We start from the raw sequence: 18,529 nt of genomic DNA, 5'->3' as shown, positions 1-18,529 counted from the left end.
TTCCAGAAGCATTCCGACTATTATCCTCCTCTTCCCGAAAACTTCTGCTGCGTTGCCCCACACCACCAAAGCACCCCAGGTGCTCCAGAGCTTCACGCTGTTCCAGCACAGCCTGGGGCAGTGTTTGGGCTGTGTTCCAGGCACAGAAACAGCCGATTCCCGGTGTCCGGCACAGCCGATCCCCGACTGCCGCTGTCCCGGACACCGCGCCGGGCACTGACCGCGGGTAACCCGCGCCGCGGAGGGGGGCGTGTCCTGGCCGTTATTGACAGCCGCGTCCTCCAATCGCGCGGCGGTGCGCTTCACCCTCCCGCGAAGGGGGCGTGGCTTCACCTCTGCCCACCGCCGTCTCGTCCAATGGGATGTTTCGAAAGGGCGGGGTGGGCGGGGCGAAACGGAAATGGCCACGCCCCCAGGGGTGAGCGCTCTAAAGGGCTCCGCCCGGCGGCGCGCGGGAGCTGCTGAGGGGCCGCGCGCGCCCGCCGGGCCCGGAGGTAACGCGCGGTCCTAAAGCCCGACCTCGGCCCGGGGCTGAGGGAGGGAAGGGGGATCCCCACTCCACACAAGCCCTCTGGGTGTTCCCAGCGAGTCCCGCTGTGTGTGGGGTGCCCGCCCGCCGTGGGGGTTGCAGTGTGGGGTTCACCATGCCGGCAGATGCTTCCCGTGATGTGTCTTTTGTGGGTGGGTGTCTGGGCAGCGGGGTGGGGAAATTCTTGGTGGATTTTGGTTAAATGAACACGGGGTGGGTTGGGGGCGACTCCCCCCTAGCCTCCTGTCAGGGCAGGAGGTGGTCTGAGGAGAAGGGAGAGAAGGGCTGTCCCTTCCCTGTGCCGTCCAGGAACCCATCGTGAGGGGCCGTGAGGTGTGCTGGGAGCTTCGGATGCTCTGAGATGATCTGAGAGATTGGGGATGCTCTGTGAGGTGACCTGAGGGATCGGGGATGCTTCGTGAGGTAACCCGAGTGCTCGGGATGCTCGGTGAGGTGCTCGGAGAGTTTTGGATGCTGTGAGGTGACCCGAGTGCTCGGGATGTTCCTGTGCCAGCTCCCAGCGGACACAAAGCCACGTGTGGGAGCCGGCGGAACACAGCTGGTGCCTCTGTGGAAACTCAGCCCCGTGCTTTCCTGCTCGGCCTGAGGGGATTTCCCCCCGCCGGGCGACCGTGCAGATGGTGTGGTGAAGCAAAAGCTTAGGAAAGAGGAGCCTGGCTCAGCCTCCTGGTGAGTCACACTGCTGGGGAATTCACCTGGAACATCCCGCTGTCCTGGAGAAGCAGTGTGCCTGAAATGGAGAGTTCTGTGCTTGTCTGCGTGGCCGGGGAGCTGGGCCTGGCTGACCAAGCGATGGGCAGTGGGCAGCTTTCTCCGGCCAAAGCTCAGCTCTGAAGGTGCTGTGGTGGAGGCAGGTGCCTGTCTGCAGTCGTGACAGTCACTCATTGTCCTTACAGAGGTTGAAGTTACTTTTCCTCCTGTTTTCTCCACCCCAGCACATGTGGTCAGTGGTGCTGCCAAGGACAAAACCTTCAGTGCTCAGGAAGCTTTTATCACTGCCTCCTTTAGAAGCGGAGTTTATTTAAGAGGAAGAAGAGTGGGTTGCTCAGCTTTTGTTTCCTCACTTAGTAAACTTTAAAGGTAACAAAGGAACAAAGAGGCCCAAGTTTCACTTTTGATGGTGATGTGGCAATTGCCTGGAACCGCTCTGGACAGGGAGAACTGGAGCAGAGCGGATGTGGTGCCTTCACTGGTTAAAGAAATCAGCCACAGGAAGCCGAGTGGGGCCGTGCTGGAAAATGTCAAGTGGCTGATAACGTACTCAGTAATTTGAATTTGAACTGGTGTTGTTGAAGCTCTGTGTGTTTTAGGTAAAGGTGTGTCCAAAGCCTGTTAGAAATGAAAGCTCCACTGCCTGCTCCGTTCACTATCATGAGTCTGCACATTCTCAGACCTTTGTTCTGCTTTGTCAGTGAAGCCCCATAGTGGTTCCAATTCTTCCAGTTCTTCTGGGTCACGGTGCTCCCTCAAAGCAGAACACGTTTTTATTTAAATGATTTAAGGAGTCAGACAGGCTTAATTAAAAGAGACGTTTCTCCCCACAGGTTTTTGTTTGGGTGTGTGTTCCCCATGTTCCCGAACACCTGTGGTACATCATGGTGTGTTAATTCCTCAGGGAACAGCGTGAGGTGGGAGAGGAGCATTTGGGGTTCAAGAGTTACACCTGGCTCTGGTAAACCATGGACTATTTCGGGGTGGAAAGGACCTTAAAGATCATCCCCTCCCAACCCTGGAACACGTGTGATTTCCAGTGGCTTGTGTTTGTAACTAAGCATCAGGGAGGGAAGGGCCGAGCTGCAGTGCTGAGCAGAGCTAGGGAGAGTCTGTATATATTAGGAAATATTTGCTTCTAACCTGAATTGATTGGATAAAATGCATGTCTGGTCTGGGATCTGGTTTGGGAAGCTGCACAGTCAGGTTGGACTTCAGTTCTTGGTGCAAGTGTACCCAGGGCTGTGCACAGTGAGGACAGGACACAGGGATGGTCTCCACTGGGAGGAACTTTTTGCTCTTGAGTGACTGAAGGTGATGCAGAAAGCCTACCATGGACATGAAACTTAGAGGGATGGAACACTCTGCTGTGAGGAAAGGGTGAGAGAATTGGGATTGTTCAGCCTGGAGAAGAGAAGCTTTGGGGTGACCTAATTGTGGCCTTCCAGGACCTGAAGGGAGGCAGCAAGAAAACTAGAGAGAGAGAGGGAGAGACTTTAAAAGGGCCTGTAATGCCAGAACAAGGGGCATTGGCTTCCCACTGACAGAGGGCAGGTGGGTGAGGGAGGGGAGGCCCAGGCTGGCACAGGGTGCCCAGAGCAGCTGTGGCTGCCCCTGGATCCCTGGCAGTGCCCAAGGCCAGGCTGGACACTGGGGCTTGGAGCGGCCTGGGACAGTGGAAGGTGTCCCTGCCCATGGCAGGTGGGGAATGGGGTATTCTTTAAGGTCCCTTTCCACCCAAACCATCCCGGGATGCTGTGATTCCCTTATAGCTGGAGTGAGAACGCCTCCCCCTTTCCCTTGAAACTTTGTTACTGCACTAATGCACAGCTGGCAAGAGAAACGCTGCAGTTAGTGCAGAGGCCAAAGCTTCCCTCAGGGGCACTGGGGTGCCCTGAACCCCTCGCTTTGGGGTGCTGGGAACGAAAGTGGGAGCAGCATTGCAAAAGGGGGTCAGGAGTGACGGCAGCTGCTGTGGTCTGTCCCTCCTGGGCTCTGCTCGGCTTTTCCTTGAGCAAGAGAGGCCGTGGGGACATCTCGGGTGGCACCGCGGGTGGGTTTGCCCTGCCACGGGTGCGTTTGGGCTGCTCCTGGCTGGGCAGGTCCGAGTGGCTGCTCCGAGCACGGGGCTGCTGATACAACACCCTCTTCTCACACTCCCAATAAACCTCTCTGGTGTTCCAGCCCAGAACGGGGTGTGGGGCAGCGTCTGCCAGTTACCTCGGCGCTTCAGAATGGGGATTTTTTGCAGCCATCCCCCTCTCAGCTGCTCGTGAATTAAACTATTTTTGGCGTGGTGACTCGCAGGCTGTAGCAGAGCTCGGCGTGAGCAGCAACGTGTCCTTGCGCAGATGAGTAAGCGGAAAGGGGGACGTCCCCGAGTTGTGGCTGGCGTGGCTTTCCTCTCCCGGCAGAGGCGGGAGGCTGCAGCGTGGCTGGGTCGGATTTAAGAGATAAAAAGACTCTTTCCTTTCTCTCCTGTCCCTCATCGAGATGCTCCTCAAACATACGATTTAAATTTTAAAAACATGCTCCTCACATCATACGATTTAAATGAGTCTGTCTAATGCAGGCACAAAATAGCAAGCACAAAATCCACTTCTTAGAGAGATCAAGGATGATGGGATTCATCTCTAATCAGCTTGAAATCCTTTGAAACAATTAAAGCTCAGCCTGGCAACTCATAAGCACCAAAGGCTTTTGATGAGTGTAAACCTTAAATAAAATCAGCGTTTAGAACACACTTCGTTTAGGCGATGAAATCCCTCAAGACGAGGTGCTGAAAGCAGTGTGAGAGCCACCAAAAAAACCAGCTGCAAACCGCTTATTTTGATGAGAACAGGCTAAATGTGGGGTGTCCCAGGGCTGCGTCCCCCCAGAGGGACCTGAAATCCCCGGTGTGCCGAGGCTGACGGGCAGGCGTGGGGCCAGAGCCTCCTTAAGAGGCGGCGGTGTGGGGTGACGAGCCGCTTCCAATTGCAAGGCAGCAGCACATGACATAAGATGCTCCAGATCTGCCTCCTGGGCGCTAGTTTAAAAATAAAGGATATTACACGTCGGGCTCGGCGCCGGTGCGGAGCGGCTGCGGAGGGGAGGCTGCGGGACCGGCGATGCGCGGTGAGGCTGGAGGGGTCGGGGGGGCTGCGAGCCGAGCGGGAGCATTTGGGGCAAAGGGAGTTGGAATTGAAATTGTTTGGCTCGTGGTGCTCTTGGGGAGCTGTGGGTGTCACGCTGGTTCTGCTGCGGGGTTTTGCAACGACCGGAGCGTGCCCGCTGTCAGAATTTCCCCTATTTCGTGCAAATGCAGCAGTCTCGAGTTGTGTGTCTTTGGGGTTGCCTCGCTCACGTCAGTGGAGCTGCTTTGTTCTGACGTTTGACTGTATTTTAATTTTTCAAACCTGTTTTCGAAGGGACAGTGCTGTGTGAGTCAGACGAAAGGATGGCACTTGCAGAACCAGTCCCCGTGGCCTATTGCAATTCAGCTCCTCAAGCGACCTGTGAGGTGTCACTGAAAGATGTGCTGCTCAACTCTTCACCCAGGTTTGTCTAATTTGGGGTTTTATTTATCCTGTTGTGACCTGTATATATAGTTCATATTCTATCATGCTTACTTTGATTAATTAAAGTGATTTTGGAAGAGCCCTGCCTCTGCAGGGAACGGCTCATGTGCAGTACCTACACTGATCTCAAACTCCTGCTGGTAAGAGGCTGCTTGGATTTACAGACTAAAGAGCAGATTAGGGTCTATATCTCACCACAGCATAATAGGATCTAGCTGTCTAAAACCTCTTTACCTAAATTTTTTTGGGGCTGCATTGAATTACATGTCGTAAGGGAGAGAAAAGATGACTTGATTGACTATGAGGGAAATAGCTGGGGCTTTTCTCCTCATATTACTGGGTCATTTGCATGCTTTGATCACAAAAGATGATGGAGAAATGGTGCAGAACTATTGCAACTGAGGATTAATTTGTGCTGAAAAATGTTCTCAATAATGAGGAGGGAGCACGGAGATGGGAACATCTCATAATCCCTTTGGGGGAAATAAAGAAATTATTTACTCAGCCCTGGTTGCTGGCTTGCAGATTAGTTCTGAGAAGCAGTTCTGCTTTAGGACAGGACATGGGATCAGCCGTGTCAGATCTTCCCATGGCCTTAAACCTCCTCATATACCCAAAGCAGTGATAGTTGACTATTCCCTAGAAATTCAGAGTAAATGTAAATTAGAGGGAAGAGATTTCCCCCTTAGCCTGAAATTCACACACTGCCTGTGCTGGATTTTCTTGTCTTTGGCCTGGTAGAAAGGGAAGAAAAGGTGGGGCTTGGTGGGAGCCCTGCCTGGCTTAGGCTGAGAAGTTTGTGTGGGACCAGAGGAGCTCTCACCTGTGTGCAGTGTGACTGTGAGGGGCAGAGTCAGGGCTCCTTTTTGCCCCAGAGCTGCCCCTGCAGTGTTGGGGTTATTGTGATGTCAGGGCCCTGCAGCCCTTCTGGAAGAGCCTGGGCTTGGTGCTGCAGCCAGGTGTTGCTGTGGGGAAGGGAAAACACCAGCCTGGAGAAACAACACCTGTGTGATGGGCTGAGGCAAAGGGCCCTGGTAGGACAGGGCGGGATGGAGAGTTTGGGTCTCTGCAGGATAATCTTAAATCAGCTAAAACTCAGACCTCAGTGCTGTGCCCATGGTCCTGGCAGGGCATTGCCCAGGGCAGGGAACCCAGCAGCGGCTCCCTGGTTGGAGGGTGGGATTCCCAAATCTCACCGGGTCTGGCTTCCCACTGCTGCTCTCAAGTGGGACATGAGACTTGATTATCCCCCTCACTTACGGTTGTGAGAAAGTCCAGCTTGGAAAGGGGCAGAGTAAGAACAGTTTTGCAATCAGGCAGGTGGTGCTGCACCAGCTCCTGCAGGGCTGAAAGTGAAAGGGGGCTGAAACTCAGCTGGGAGGAGTGTGGCTGAAGCACATGGGGATGAGCCTCTTTCCATTTCTTCCCAAGCATCTGGTGGGAGCCCTGGCTTTAATAGGAATACCTAAGAACAAGATTTCCTGTTAAATCAATTTCCTGCTCTTTTGCAGGAAATCTCTGTGGGTTTCCCCATGGGGTGACTTGAGAGTGTCCCCAGGGCCTCCCTGTTGTTGGACTCACATACTGCAGACAGGAGATGAGCTCCAGATCCATGTGTCCCTTCCTGCCCCCCTCCTTCTCCTCCTCCCAGCTGCAGGCTCTTTGTTTCAGGCACCTGGAGCAGACCTTAGGAATTAAATGATGGCTGTTTTTGGGATGATGTTTATGGATTCTTCTGCAGCTCGCCTGCAATGAAAGCTGCAATTAGGACAACACTCACGTGTTCGAAACAGGCAGAGCTTGCACACTCTGAGGGACCTGTTCCATTGCTGGGGCCATGCAGGGCAGTGAATTAATAAAGTCACCTGCAGAACATCAGGAGTCACTTTGACATCCAAGGACTGAGTGACATTAAGGGGTGGAGCAAACCTGCCTGTGGCAGGCAGCCCTCAGTGTTCTCATCCAGGGATAATTCCTCTTGCCTTGCAGAACTGCTGAGCCACACAACAGCGAGCCAGGGGAAGATTCCAAGATGGAGAAATGTCAGGTGAACTCACTCGGTCCCAAAGGTGGGTGGATGGAAGTTTGGTGACTGTGGTGTGCATGAAATTATTATTGCAATGAGAGAAGGATTTGTCATGACAATGGAAGAAGCAGCTCAGGTTGCAGGATGGGCTGTGCAGAAGTGTCTTGAACTCAGACTTTAGAGCCCAGCTGTGCTTCAAGGATTAAATAGGCAGTGTCAGTGCCTGATGCTCATCTACCAGCTACCAGTGTCCTGCTTTCAGTCCTCCTTAAAAGAAAAAAATTAAAAATAGCAGAGTATAAGATGCAGGAAGCTTTCACCTTACCAGTACAAGAGCCTTGGGGCAGCAGAGCAGGTTAGAGGGGATGTAAGTGGGAGATGTTTAACAAAATTTGAAGGTGCTCTAGAGGGCTTCCAGTCTAAAATACTGGGGGTCACATGGCAAACTTGCCAAGAAGAAAAGGTCAAAAAAGAGCTGTGGGAGGAGGTGTAACAGCATTTGCTTTCATGTGCTTGGTACTTGTATTTCTACTGCTGTTATGGCAGCAGGAAATTTCTATTCTAAGATGCTGAACACTTTTCCTTCCAAGCAGCCTCCCCCCCTCCTGGCTCCAGCGTGTGGACAACGCGTCGTGATGGAGAGGTCAGGCTGAGGATGGAGGAACAGGGCATTGGCAGCGAGGCCCCAAAGACTGTGCACCAGCTCCTGCAGGAAAGTGTGAATAAATACAGTGACTATTATGCCCTTGCATCCAAAAAAGATGGCCAGTGGATAAAGCTGACATATAAGATGTACTATGACGAGTGCTGGAAAGCAGCCAAAAGCTTTCTGAAGGTAAGAGTGTGTTGAATTCTCTTTTTTCATATTCACAGAATCCTAAAATCAGCACGGTTTGAGTTGGAAGGGACCTTAAAGCTCATTCAGTGCCACCCCTGGCACTGGCAGGGCCACCTTCCACTGTCCCAGGGTGCTCCAACCTGGCCTTGGACACTGCCAGGGATCCAGGGGCAGCCACAGCTGCTCTGGGCACCCTGTGCCAGGGCCTGCCCACCCACACAGCCAAGAATTTCTTCCCAATATCTGATGTAAATCTGTCTTCTTTTAACTTAAAACTGTTCTCCCTTTTCCTACCACTGTGTAAAAAGTCAAGTTTGATGGTCACTCATTTAAGTGCTGGAATGGCTGCATTCAGGTCTGTCTTAAACCTGCAAATTCCCTGAGTGCAGATGAATCTTAGTGACAGGGAAGTACTGAACATGCTATGGACACCTCGGTATTTAATATTTTTGACATTTGCTTCCACATTTAACCAAGAAAAAAAGCATATAAGGAAACATTTAAACTGAGGTGTCTGGTAAGCCTGGACACTGCCCCTCCAGAGGCATGGAAAAGTTCATCTTTCTAGGAAAAAAACTCAAAGGAATGCTTACAAACCAGACTTAAATGTCCCAAGTGGCCCAGCCCTTTGCCTGTGCTGTTGGGATTAGGAGACTTGGAGAGGGAAACCAACATTATCTGTTCTTACTGTTGGGATCAAGTCTTATCTCTTCAAGTTAAGGCCAGCCTGGTTGTACTCCTGTGGTGGGATCTTCCACTCTGGGACAAAACCAGGGAGTTAAAGACTGGGTCTCCAAGAGCTGGAATTTCATAGCCAAGTGTCACTGTCCCTGGAGCTTGTTGCTCTGGCCATTATTGATGTCTGACATACCCAACTTATACCAAATGTCCCAGGAGGTGTTGTCTGTCTTCACCTCTCACCTTCTCATTCCCAGCCCCAGGAACTGGTAACTCCCTGGATTGCAGGTCTATGTTCCTGTTAGTGCCAGTGAGCCAGTCTTTCCAAGGGCAGACCTCAGCAAATTTCTATTTTCCTGCCCACTTACAGTGGTGTGAAACTTTCACTGGTTCCATCTTGGCTCCTGGGAAGTTTTTCAGTGGGAATTACTCCGTGTAAGACCATGAACTCTTTCCCTCAGTGCTGTGCTCAGAGCAATGAACTCTGAGCTTTGTCCAGAGGAGAAGCCAGGCTGCTGTAATGTCATCTCTTGTTTGCAGCTGGGGCTGGAGCGTTTCCATGGAGTGGGCATCCTGGGATTTAATTCTGCAGAGTGGTTCATTGCTGACATTGGAGCTATCCTTGCAGGGTAAGAGTCTTGTTTCTTGCCATGCATTTTGCTTTGGCAGGCAGAGAGTGACTGCAGTCATAAGAAGCAGGTTTTGATTAAAACCCCCAATAAAACAAACAAAAAAAACCCCCGAACCCAACTGCTTATATTTGAATTTAATGAAGGTAGATAGAACATGAACTATTTCATAATGAATTAATGAGACCAGAGTTAAATTCTTTTTTTTAGCCAGCTGCTTCTCTCAAAATAAGATGACCAGTAGGTTAATCCAAAAGCATTCTTATGTACACAGTGATTAAAACAGGGTGGGAAATGCCAGAGAATCCCAGGGCTGGGTTGTGATATCTGCCTTCCACGTGAGACATTTTGGTGCCTCATGCCACTCTTGACATTTCCCACGCCCCAGAACAGAATCTTTCCTCTTGGAATTAAGCCCTCCCCTCTTTGTTGAGGGATATTCTTATTACAGTTTTTTTTCTCTGAAATGGTCTGAATTTTGACAGCAACTCTGCTTGTCCTCTAACTCTGTGTTTTGCTTTTCTGTTTTGTTTTTTCCCTTTTCCTTTGCAGGGGATTTGCTGTTGGGATCTACACTACAAACTCTCCTGAGGCCTGTCATTATGTGGCAGAGAACTGCAGTGCCAACGTTATAGTGGTGGAAAATCATAAACAGCTGCAAAAAATCTTAGAAGTAATTACGTTTTTTAAATAGCTGGGGGGTTACAGCAACCTGTTGACAGATGTGTGAGGGTAAAATGCTGTGGGAGGGCATTACCTGGGGGGAATGCTGGCTCTGAGAGCAGAGGGGAACTCCTTGGTGTGCTCCCTGCTCAGCTGGGTGAGCTGGCACTGGCACTACGTCTCACAAGAGGTTAAGTGGTGCTTTCACTTCTTAAAAGCCTTGGGCTTAAAATAGGAGAAGCCAAAATGAACAACTGAGCATCCTCTAGGTTGTCTGGCGACATCCCAGCTCAAATTATGACTGTTCCTAGTGAGGCAAACCCATTCTTTCAGGAGCACAGATGGGATTCTCTTGGCTTTACATAAAATGGCAAATATGAGGAGATGCTAAGTGGGGGTTACAGAGGCCTGAAAGGGACAAACAGCATTTGCTCCTTCTCATGAATCTCCCTTCTTAACACAGATTGAAGATAGACTACCTCATCTGAAGGGGATTGTCCAGTATGGGGAGGAGATCAAAGAGAAGAGACCCAATCTGTACTCGGTAAGTCCTGGGCTTCTTCACTGCTTGTGAGTCCTGGTTGTGTTCAGCTGATGGCTGCAAGTACCTCTCACCTCCCACAGGACCTTAAATGAGATGGTCTTTAAGGTCCCTTCCACCCCAACCAGCCTGGGGTTCTGTCACTGTGATCCCCTGAGCTCGTGTTGGCTGTGATGGGCAGGAGTTTGCTGTTGTGCAGCCTGGATAATCCATGTTGTAGGGGGGCTGTGAGCCTACTGACCTCTGCCAGGCAGCCTCGGGCCCTGCAGTTACTCCAGGGAGTTGCTACAGAGCTGTAAAGCTACTGGGGGTGGGCCTGTCTCCTTTCTGCTTCTCCCTGTGTCAGCCAGAAAGCACTGTGGGATGACTGTGGATTTACAGCCTTTTCCAGAGGTTTGGGCAGGGAGAACAGCATCCTTGTCCTGGTGTGCAGCAAAGGGTTTAATTTTTCATGTGGGTGATACCTTACAAAGTGACCGAGCTCTTCTGTTCTCTGCAGTGGAGGGAGTTCATGGAGCTGGGCAGGGACGTGCCGGACTCGCAGCTCCGCGAGGTCATCGCGGCCCAGAAACCCAACCAGTGCTGCACCCTCATCTACACCTCGGGCACCACGGGGCAGCCCAAGGGCGTCATGCTCAGCCACGACAACGTGAGTGCCCAGAGCCACCCCAGCAACTGTGACCCTGGGGGTGCTGAGGGAGAACATCCTGAGCTGGAAGGGACCCTCAGGGATGATCAGTGCAGCCCCTGGCCCTGCACAGACACCCCAACAACCCCAGCCTGGGCATCCCTGAGAGCGCTGTCCAAACGCTCCTGCAGCTCTGGCAGCCTCGGGGCCGGGCCCATTCCCTGGGGAGCCTGGGCAGTGCCCAGCAGCCTCGGGGGGAAGAACCTTTCCCTGAGCTCCATGGCCAGCCCTGACCCAGCTCCAGCCGTTCCCTGGGCTCCTGTCCCTGTCCCAGAGCAGAGCTCAGCCCCTGCCCCTCCGCCTCCCCTCGGGAGGAGCTGCAGCCCCCAGGAGCCTCCCCTCAGTCTCCTCTGCTGCAGTCCTGCCTTTGAGATCCCAGGATGCTGTAGCTCTGTTGTGCCTGTGTGTTCTGTGCTGTCCCTGCTCTGAAGCCCCTGTGGGTCCCTGTTGCAGCTGACGTGGACGGCGGCGGCGGCCGGACGCTTCATCATGCTGAGCGATGCCCAGGACAGGCAGGAGCAGGTGGTCAGTTACCTGCCCCTCAGCCACATCGCTGCACAAATGTCTGATATTTGGTCAGCCATGACCTTTGGAGTGCAAGTTTACTTTGCCCAACCAGATGCATTGAAGGTAAAAGAAAAGATAATAAACTTACACCCATCCACCTGCTTGAGCTGGGGTGGGTGCTTAAAACAAGGCTGTGTTATCTCATGGTTCTGTCAGCTTTGCTAACTGGGTTTACTTTGCCCACTGACCAAGTGCCCCTGTTGGTTTGAGTGGAGCCACTCTGACCGTCACCTTTTGACTGTCACAGACTGGGAGAAGCTGACCCAGCACTTCTCAACTGGGAGCTGCTGAGTTCTCACCTGATACCTGGTCCCACATCTAGAACTGGTTGAGCAACAGCTTTGCTCTGCCCACATTGCACAATGGCCCCAGCTAAATCTGAGTCCTGGTTGTAAAGGACTCTTTTGTCAGCACTGGCACTGAGAGCATCGACCCTTGCTCCCTTCCCAGTTCCCCCTGGAATGCCCCAGGGGTTCCCTTCTCTTGGTGCCACTGCAAAAAACAAACAATTCCTCAAAACTGATGGCAGAGTCCCAAGTTTTGCTAGTGACCAGAGCTGGCCTGAAGTCTGCAGTGAATCACTTCTAAAAACTGCATTAAATCCTTCTTCTCTCAGGGCAGCTTGGTGGAGACCCTGCGGGAAGTGAGGCCAACTGCTTTTTTGGGAGTTCCTCGTGTCTGGGAAAAAATGGAAGAGAAAATGAAATCTGTGGGCATGAAATCCTCAGCGCTCCGAAGGAAGGTGGCATCGTGGGCCAAGGGAGTGGGGCTGCAGACCAACCTGAAGAGGATGAATGGGTAATTATGAGCTACATTTCAGGAATGCTGATGAGTTTTAGGAGAACTTTACTGTCAGATCAGGGATCATATCCCACCCAGGGATTATATTCCATCCAGGATTATGTCCCATGTGAAAGGCCAGTGGCGCTCGGACCCGAGGGGGGAAATCATCTGTTATTTTATTGAATAAACTAAAGTAGGATGAAGATAAAAGGAGGAAGGGGGAGAAGTTCCACGTGTGCCCGTTTTCCTTCCGCAGGTGCTCCGAGGTGCCGGTGAATTTCCGCCTGGCCAGGCAGTTGGTGTACAGGAAGGTGCGCAAGGCCATCGGGCTGGACCGCTGCACCAAGTGCTACACGGGGGCTGCTCCCATCACCAGAGACACCCTGGAGTTCTTTTTGAGCCTGAACATTCCCGTGCTGGAGCTGTATGGGATGAGTGAGAGCTCTGGGCCTCACACTGTCTCCCTACCTCACGCCTTCAAGCTCGGCAGGTGAGCACCTTCCTGGGAGCAGAGGGAGTGGTGGGTTCTGCCTCTGGCACATCCCTCTCTCCTGGCACAGCTCATCCCCAGAGCTTTGCTGCCACTAAAAGGTCACTGGGGAGCCACATCATGGGTGAAGAGATCTGCTGAGGGCAGAGGCAGCAGGGATGTGTGAATTTGCCTTGGCTGGGTTCTGTAGGAGCTGGGGAAGAAGTGAAGGGCTGGTAGGAAGAAGGAAGAATTGGTAACTCCAACTACCCTTCCCTTTAATGACTGAAGGGTGCAGGGTGTCTTTGGGTGGCTCGTTCAGTCTGCACAGTGAAAGTTTGCTGCCAAGGATGTAAATCTGTTCATTCAAAGCTCAGGTGTTGAGAACAATGAGTGCAAACCAGCAGGTGTGTGAGCCCTGGTCTCTGCAATAACAGCTCTTTCTGCAGCTGCCCTTCCATGAGCAGATGCCTTTGAAGCTCTTTGCTGAAGCTGTCGTGCTAAAAAGCTGCTGGGCTTTGTTCAAACCCCTTCAGCTTGAGAAGTGCTGCTGTAACCTCTGCTTGAATTCAGTTTAAAATAAATTAATCCCTGGTCTGCGTCACTTTCAGCTGTGGGAAGGAGCTGATGGGCTGCCACACCCTGATCCATAAACCCGACAAGGATGGTGTTGGGGAGATCTGCTTCTCAGGAAGGCACATCTTCATGGGCTACCTGAACATGGAGGACAAAACCAAAGAGGCCATCGATGAGGATGGCTGGCTGCACTCAGGGGACCTGGGCAAGCACGACAAGGATGGATTCCTTTTCATCACAGGCAGAATTAAAGGTAACACATCGCCTGACTTTACCTTGGTGTTGTGCAGCCCTATAGAAGTTGTTAATGTTGGGAAAGGCCTCATGGAGCCCAACTGTTCCCCAGCACTGCCAAGGCCACCACTAACCCATGTCCCCAGTTGCCACATCTTTTAAATCCTTCCAGGGATGGTGACTCCACCACTGCCCTGGGCAGCCTGTTCCAATGCTGAACAGTGAAGAAATTTTCCCAGTATCCAACCTAAACCTCTGCTGGTTGTGTGGTTGTGACTTGCATAGAAGAACATTTAAATCCTTCTCCTCCTGGAGATTCCATGTGAACGTGGCTGCAGGGTGTGGTGGGAGGAGAGGGGCAGCCTCTGGAGCCTGGGTGTGTTTGCAGAGTGAGGGAGAAGCCCTGTGATTTCAGCACCAGCAGAGTTAATGCTTTGTGGGCTTGTTTTACCAGCAGCTCCCTCAGTTTCAGGAGCTTTGCTGGGTGCCCTCCAAGGAAAACAGCAGCTTAACTCTGTTGTGCAAGTGCCTTGTAGCAATGTGGCTCTTGGGACAGCAATTTGAGCAACCCCAAACAAAGCCAAAGTCATGCAAGACTTCAGCCCTCAGAAAGAGAGAGGTGCTCATGTGAGGGCTGCTCTGAGGAACAGGAGATAACTGAGAAGGGGAGGCTCCCCTCTGCTCTGCAACACATGGGAACCTCCAGCACTGCCCCAGCAAATCTTTCACTTCAATTTCTGACAATTTGGGTGCCCACTTAGGTGCCTTAGACCCCCAGGGGTCTGTGCCAGGGTGCCAAGGGGCTCTGTATTGCCAGACTGCAAACACCTGCGGAGCACCAAGGCAGCTCTGGCAGGGCTGTGTGTGCACAGCTCCTGCTCCTCTCTCCGGGCCTGGCTGGAGTCATGGGATCAGCACTGAGGCTGGAAAAGCCCTTTAAGATCCCTGAGTACGGCCCTGCCAAGGCCACCACTAAACCACATCCCCAAGTGCCACATCCACACATTTTTGAACACTTCCAGGGATGGTCACCCTGTGACTTTCCCAGGCCTGGTGTGCTGCCTCCTCCAGCTCTGCTGACACAGGCTCACTGTTTGATCAGCAGACACAAAGGAGCAGTTGAGTTCTTTGAGATTGTGGGAAGGGAAGAAGCTCCAAGCATTAATCAGGATTTGATTGTTTTCCAGAGCTCATCATCACTGCAGGAGGTGAGAACATTCCTCCCGTTCCAATCGAAGATGCTGTCAAGAATGCTGTTCCCATCATCAGCAACGCCATGTTGGTTGGAGACAAAGCCAAATTCCTTGCTATGCTTCTGACACTAAAGGTAATGGAAAACAGGATGGGAATCCACCACCTGTGCTGCTGAATCTCATTAAATCCAGGGAGGAGGAGAGCTTTTACTCACTTCTAGTGTCTTGTGGAGCCAGGAACCCGCAGCACAATTTGCTGTAGCTGAGCTGCAAAGAGCAGCTGAAAGCACAGAGCTGTCACTTGCTCAGACTGTCAGGTCCTGCTGCTGTTCCGAGCAGCTTTTTCTGTGCCACACAGGGCAGGAAGAAACAGAAGGAAAAGACCCAGAAGTGAGGCTGGAAAAGGAAACCTTTCAGGTCTCCTCACCTCTTTTAGTTTCTTCCAGAGCAGTCTGGGAGGTAAAAAGCTGTCAGGGATTTCTTTGTCAGACTCTGGCTTTAAACTCCAGCAGGACACATCCGTGGTGGCCTGTGCTGACTGTCAGAGTGGGAATTGCCCCTTAGTGAGACCGAGGCCAACAGCCTGGGCCTGGGGCAGGAGACCTGAGGTGGCCCTGGTGGTGGCCCTGCTGTGCTTGTCGTGATCGAATGCTGTGTGTGACTTCCAAGAATGCTGCTGCACAGTGTAGGGAAGTAAATTGTGCTCCAGAAAAGGTCTGGAAAAAGTGATTAACTTTGGATAGCACAGGAGGAATTTGGCAGGTGAGCTCTGTACCCTGCTTGCTCCTTGGCCCTGAGGTGGCTCCTGAGCAGGCAGAGATCTCAGGGGTTTATCTGTGTTTTGTCCCCAGCTTCCACTGGCACCCAGGGGCTGGGTGAGAGCTGAGGGGCTGATGGGGTTGGAGCAGGGTGGGGAAGGGAGCCTGGGAACCATTCCAGGGCTGGAGACTCCTCAGTGCAGAGGGCCTCAGGTGCTCAGCAATGCACAGTTCCCCTTCTGCCTGTCCTGCAGTGCGTTGTGGATGCAGAAACGGGTGAGCCTGGAGATGACCTCACTCCAGAAGCTCTGGAATTCTGTCAGAAGCTGGGCAGCAAGGCCACCAAGGTCTCGGAAATTATCAGCAGCAAAGACAAGGCCGTCTATGCTGCCATCCAGAAAGGGATCTCTGCTGTCAATGAGAGAGCTGTGTCCAATGCCCAGAAAGTCCAGAAGTGGATCCTGCTGGAGAAGGACTTCTCCCTCTTTGGTGGAGAGCTTGGTGAGTGGTGGGGGAGGTGTCTGGGGTTTTCCCTGCGCCCCTTCCCTGGCTATTGAGCACCCACAGAACCCCAGTGCACAGAGCTGCCCCCAGCCTTTCCTCACTGTGCCTTTTCCATGTGGCAGTTTGGGGTGGGATGAGCTGGGGTGAATTCCCACTTCTGCCCAACAGCACCCAGGGGGGCAGTGAGCAGTGCTTACCCTCCTGCAATCCTGGAATATCCTGAGCTGGAAGGGACCCTCAGGGATGATCAGTGCAGCCCCTGGCCCTGCACAGACACCCCAACAACCCCAGCCTGGGCATCCCTGAGAGCACTGTCCAAACGCTCCTGCAGCTCTGGCAGCCTCGGGGCCGGGCCCATTCCCTGGGGAGCCTGGGCAGTGCCAGCAGCCTCTGGGTGCTGCTGTGCTGCTTCTGCTCACAGGGGAGGGAGGGAGATTCTATTAAACCCAAAGAGAAGTTTAGAACTGGTCGCTGTTCCTGTGTTCTTCCTCTCCCCTCCAGCCCTGCTTCACCCCAGGCCGGGTGGGTGCTCCCAGTGCTTCCCTCCCCATTAACCCCAGTGCTGGTTCCCTACAGGCCCCACCATGAAGCTGAAGAGGCCGGTGGTGGCTCAGAAATACCAGGACCAAATCTCTCAGTTTTACACGGACATCGAAACCCCCTCGGGGGAGCCCTCGACCCGGCCATAGAGCCTGGGACTGAAACCACTCCCGAGGGCGTTCCCAGCTGCCCAGGAAGGATTCCCTGGATTCTGTTGAAATAAAGAGGCTCAGCCCTCAGGCAGCCCCTCGGCGTCGCTTCGCTGTCATGTCCTGGCCCTGCAGTGTGGTGAGCGTGGTCCTGCCCATGTTCTGCCATGTCTTGTGTCCCGTGCTGAGATATCCCAAATATCTCAACTTTGTATTTTTTATTTCCATTTTTATAAGGGCAATACGATGTTTACCTTAAATCCACGTGACATGTTACGTTCTAACCAAAGTTTTCTTTTCCTGAGATGAATGTAAAACAGGAGCTGCAAATCAGGAGCTGCACTTTTCCTGCTGAGGGCGAAAGGCAGATTTTATTTTCCAGCAGTGTCCTCACTCCCTGCTGCCCGTTTCCCTGCATGCTGATGGCATCCATATAGTTTTACATCTCCTTTCCCACAAACTATTCCTGTCTGAGATGACAAATGCTGTGTGACTACACACAGCAGTGGAGGTGGAACCTCACATGAACTGGGTTTGTCTGTGCAATATTTTGAGTTTGTTTTACCTTTTTGAGTTATAATGAAGCCATAAATTGTATTGTTGAGTTGTATCCATGGCTGGTATTCTGGGAAGTGATTTATTCCAGGGATTATTTATAAGGCTGTGTACAGTGTGTGAAATCTGTCTGTGTCTTACAATCCAGAAATGTTGTAGTGTCTGAACTGGGGAACTCTGGAGTGGAGGGGGGTGGGCTGAGGCTCTGTCCCTGTGCTTGGGGAGAGGAGATGGTGCTGGGAGCCCAGGCTGGTTCTCCTGAGGGTCTGCAATCAACCAGCCCAAGGCTGTGAAGATCCTTCATGGTGAATTCACTGTCTGGAGGACACAGAATGACCTGCAAAGCTGGAGGGCAGCACCTGGACCCAGGAGCTCCTGGCTTATTCCAGGCTGCCCAGCACCAGGGGCACTGGGAGGCCCAACGGCACATGAAGGTTTGCCTGTAAATGGCTTATTTCAAACCAGGAATCCTTCCCTGCACACAGGCAGAGCAGCCCAGCTGCTTCCCAGCACCATTTCCCAGGGAAAGGAGGAGCAGGGGCAGGTGGGAGCAGCTCAGTGCTGGTATCACAGCAGGCTCAGGGTGGGTTAAACCTAAACCTGTCTCTCCTTTGGGTCAGTGAAATTCCAGTGCCCGGTGGAAGGGTAGGAATGCCCTACTGGAACTGCTGCTCATCCTGTGCCAGTGTGTGTTTGCAGAGGAATGTGTAATAAACTCCTCCGTTTGTGTCTCTCAACTCTCTCTCATTCCTGGGAAGCAGCAGGGCTGGGCACGGGGCTGGGCCGGGTTTGCCCCGGGCAGGGACAGCAGCGGCCAGAGCTGGGCCTGGGCCGCTCCCTGGGCAGCCACGGACACGGCCACTCCCTCAGGGGCGGGACGGTACCACCCTTAACCTGTGCTGGGCCATGCCCGTGCCAGGGCTCCTCCTTGTGCAGTGGGGACCCCCTCAACTCTCAGGGCTGCTGCCCCAGGCCAGGGACCTGCTGCTCCAGCTCCCCCCAGGGCAGGGACCCCTCACCTGAACAGCCAAAGCTCTGATGGATGAGGGGATGCTGGAGCCATCCCACGCTTTTATAACAACTCCCTTTTCCCTGGCTTTTCCCCTGCCAGGCCCCATGGTGTTCCCAGCCCCAGTGCTGTGCCACGAGGAGAGGTTTTGGGAAAGCCACGGTGCCATCCCTGGAGAAACAACACAACAACAGAAAAACACTTCTGAGTTTTACTTTTCCATCTTACTTTATTTCACTTTTTCTAGAAAATTCCTCCATAGTTCCACAAATTTAACAAAAAGTTTAAAATTCAGGACAAACAATCCT

At 52.7% G+C, this 18,529-nt stretch overlaps 1 protein-coding gene across 1 annotated transcript; it reads left to right on the top strand.

Annotated features, from left to right (window-relative positions):
* Window positions 1–444: 444 nt before the first annotated feature.
* On the top strand, window positions 445–17,892 carry ACSBG2 (acyl-CoA synthetase bubblegum family member 2). The gene is made up of 15 exons (XM_082297710.1): window positions 445–494; window positions 4,672–4,801; window positions 6,811–6,890; window positions 7,441–7,682; window positions 8,904–8,992; window positions 9,545–9,665; window positions 10,119–10,199; window positions 10,696–10,845; window positions 11,338–11,514; window positions 12,068–12,249; window positions 12,491–12,724; window positions 13,315–13,532; window positions 14,701–14,840; window positions 15,719–15,965; window positions 16,545–17,892. The coding sequence occupies exons 2-15, from the start codon at window positions 4,701–4,703 to the stop codon at window positions 16,655–16,657; spliced, it is 2,175 nt and encodes a 724-aa protein (XP_082153836.1). The 5' UTR covers window positions 445–494; window positions 4,672–4,700; the 3' UTR covers window positions 16,658–17,892.
* The last annotated feature ends 637 nt before the right edge of the window (window positions 17,893–18,529 follow it).

Source organism: Coloeus monedula, assembly GCF_965178545.1.
Source record: "Coloeus monedula genome assembly, chromosome: 27".
In the NCBI taxonomy this organism is placed as follows: Eukaryota; Metazoa; Chordata; class Aves; order Passeriformes; family Corvidae; genus Coloeus; species Coloeus monedula.
Note: the sequence above shows the minus strand (reverse complement) of the source record. Positions and strands in the feature narration are given on the sequence as shown.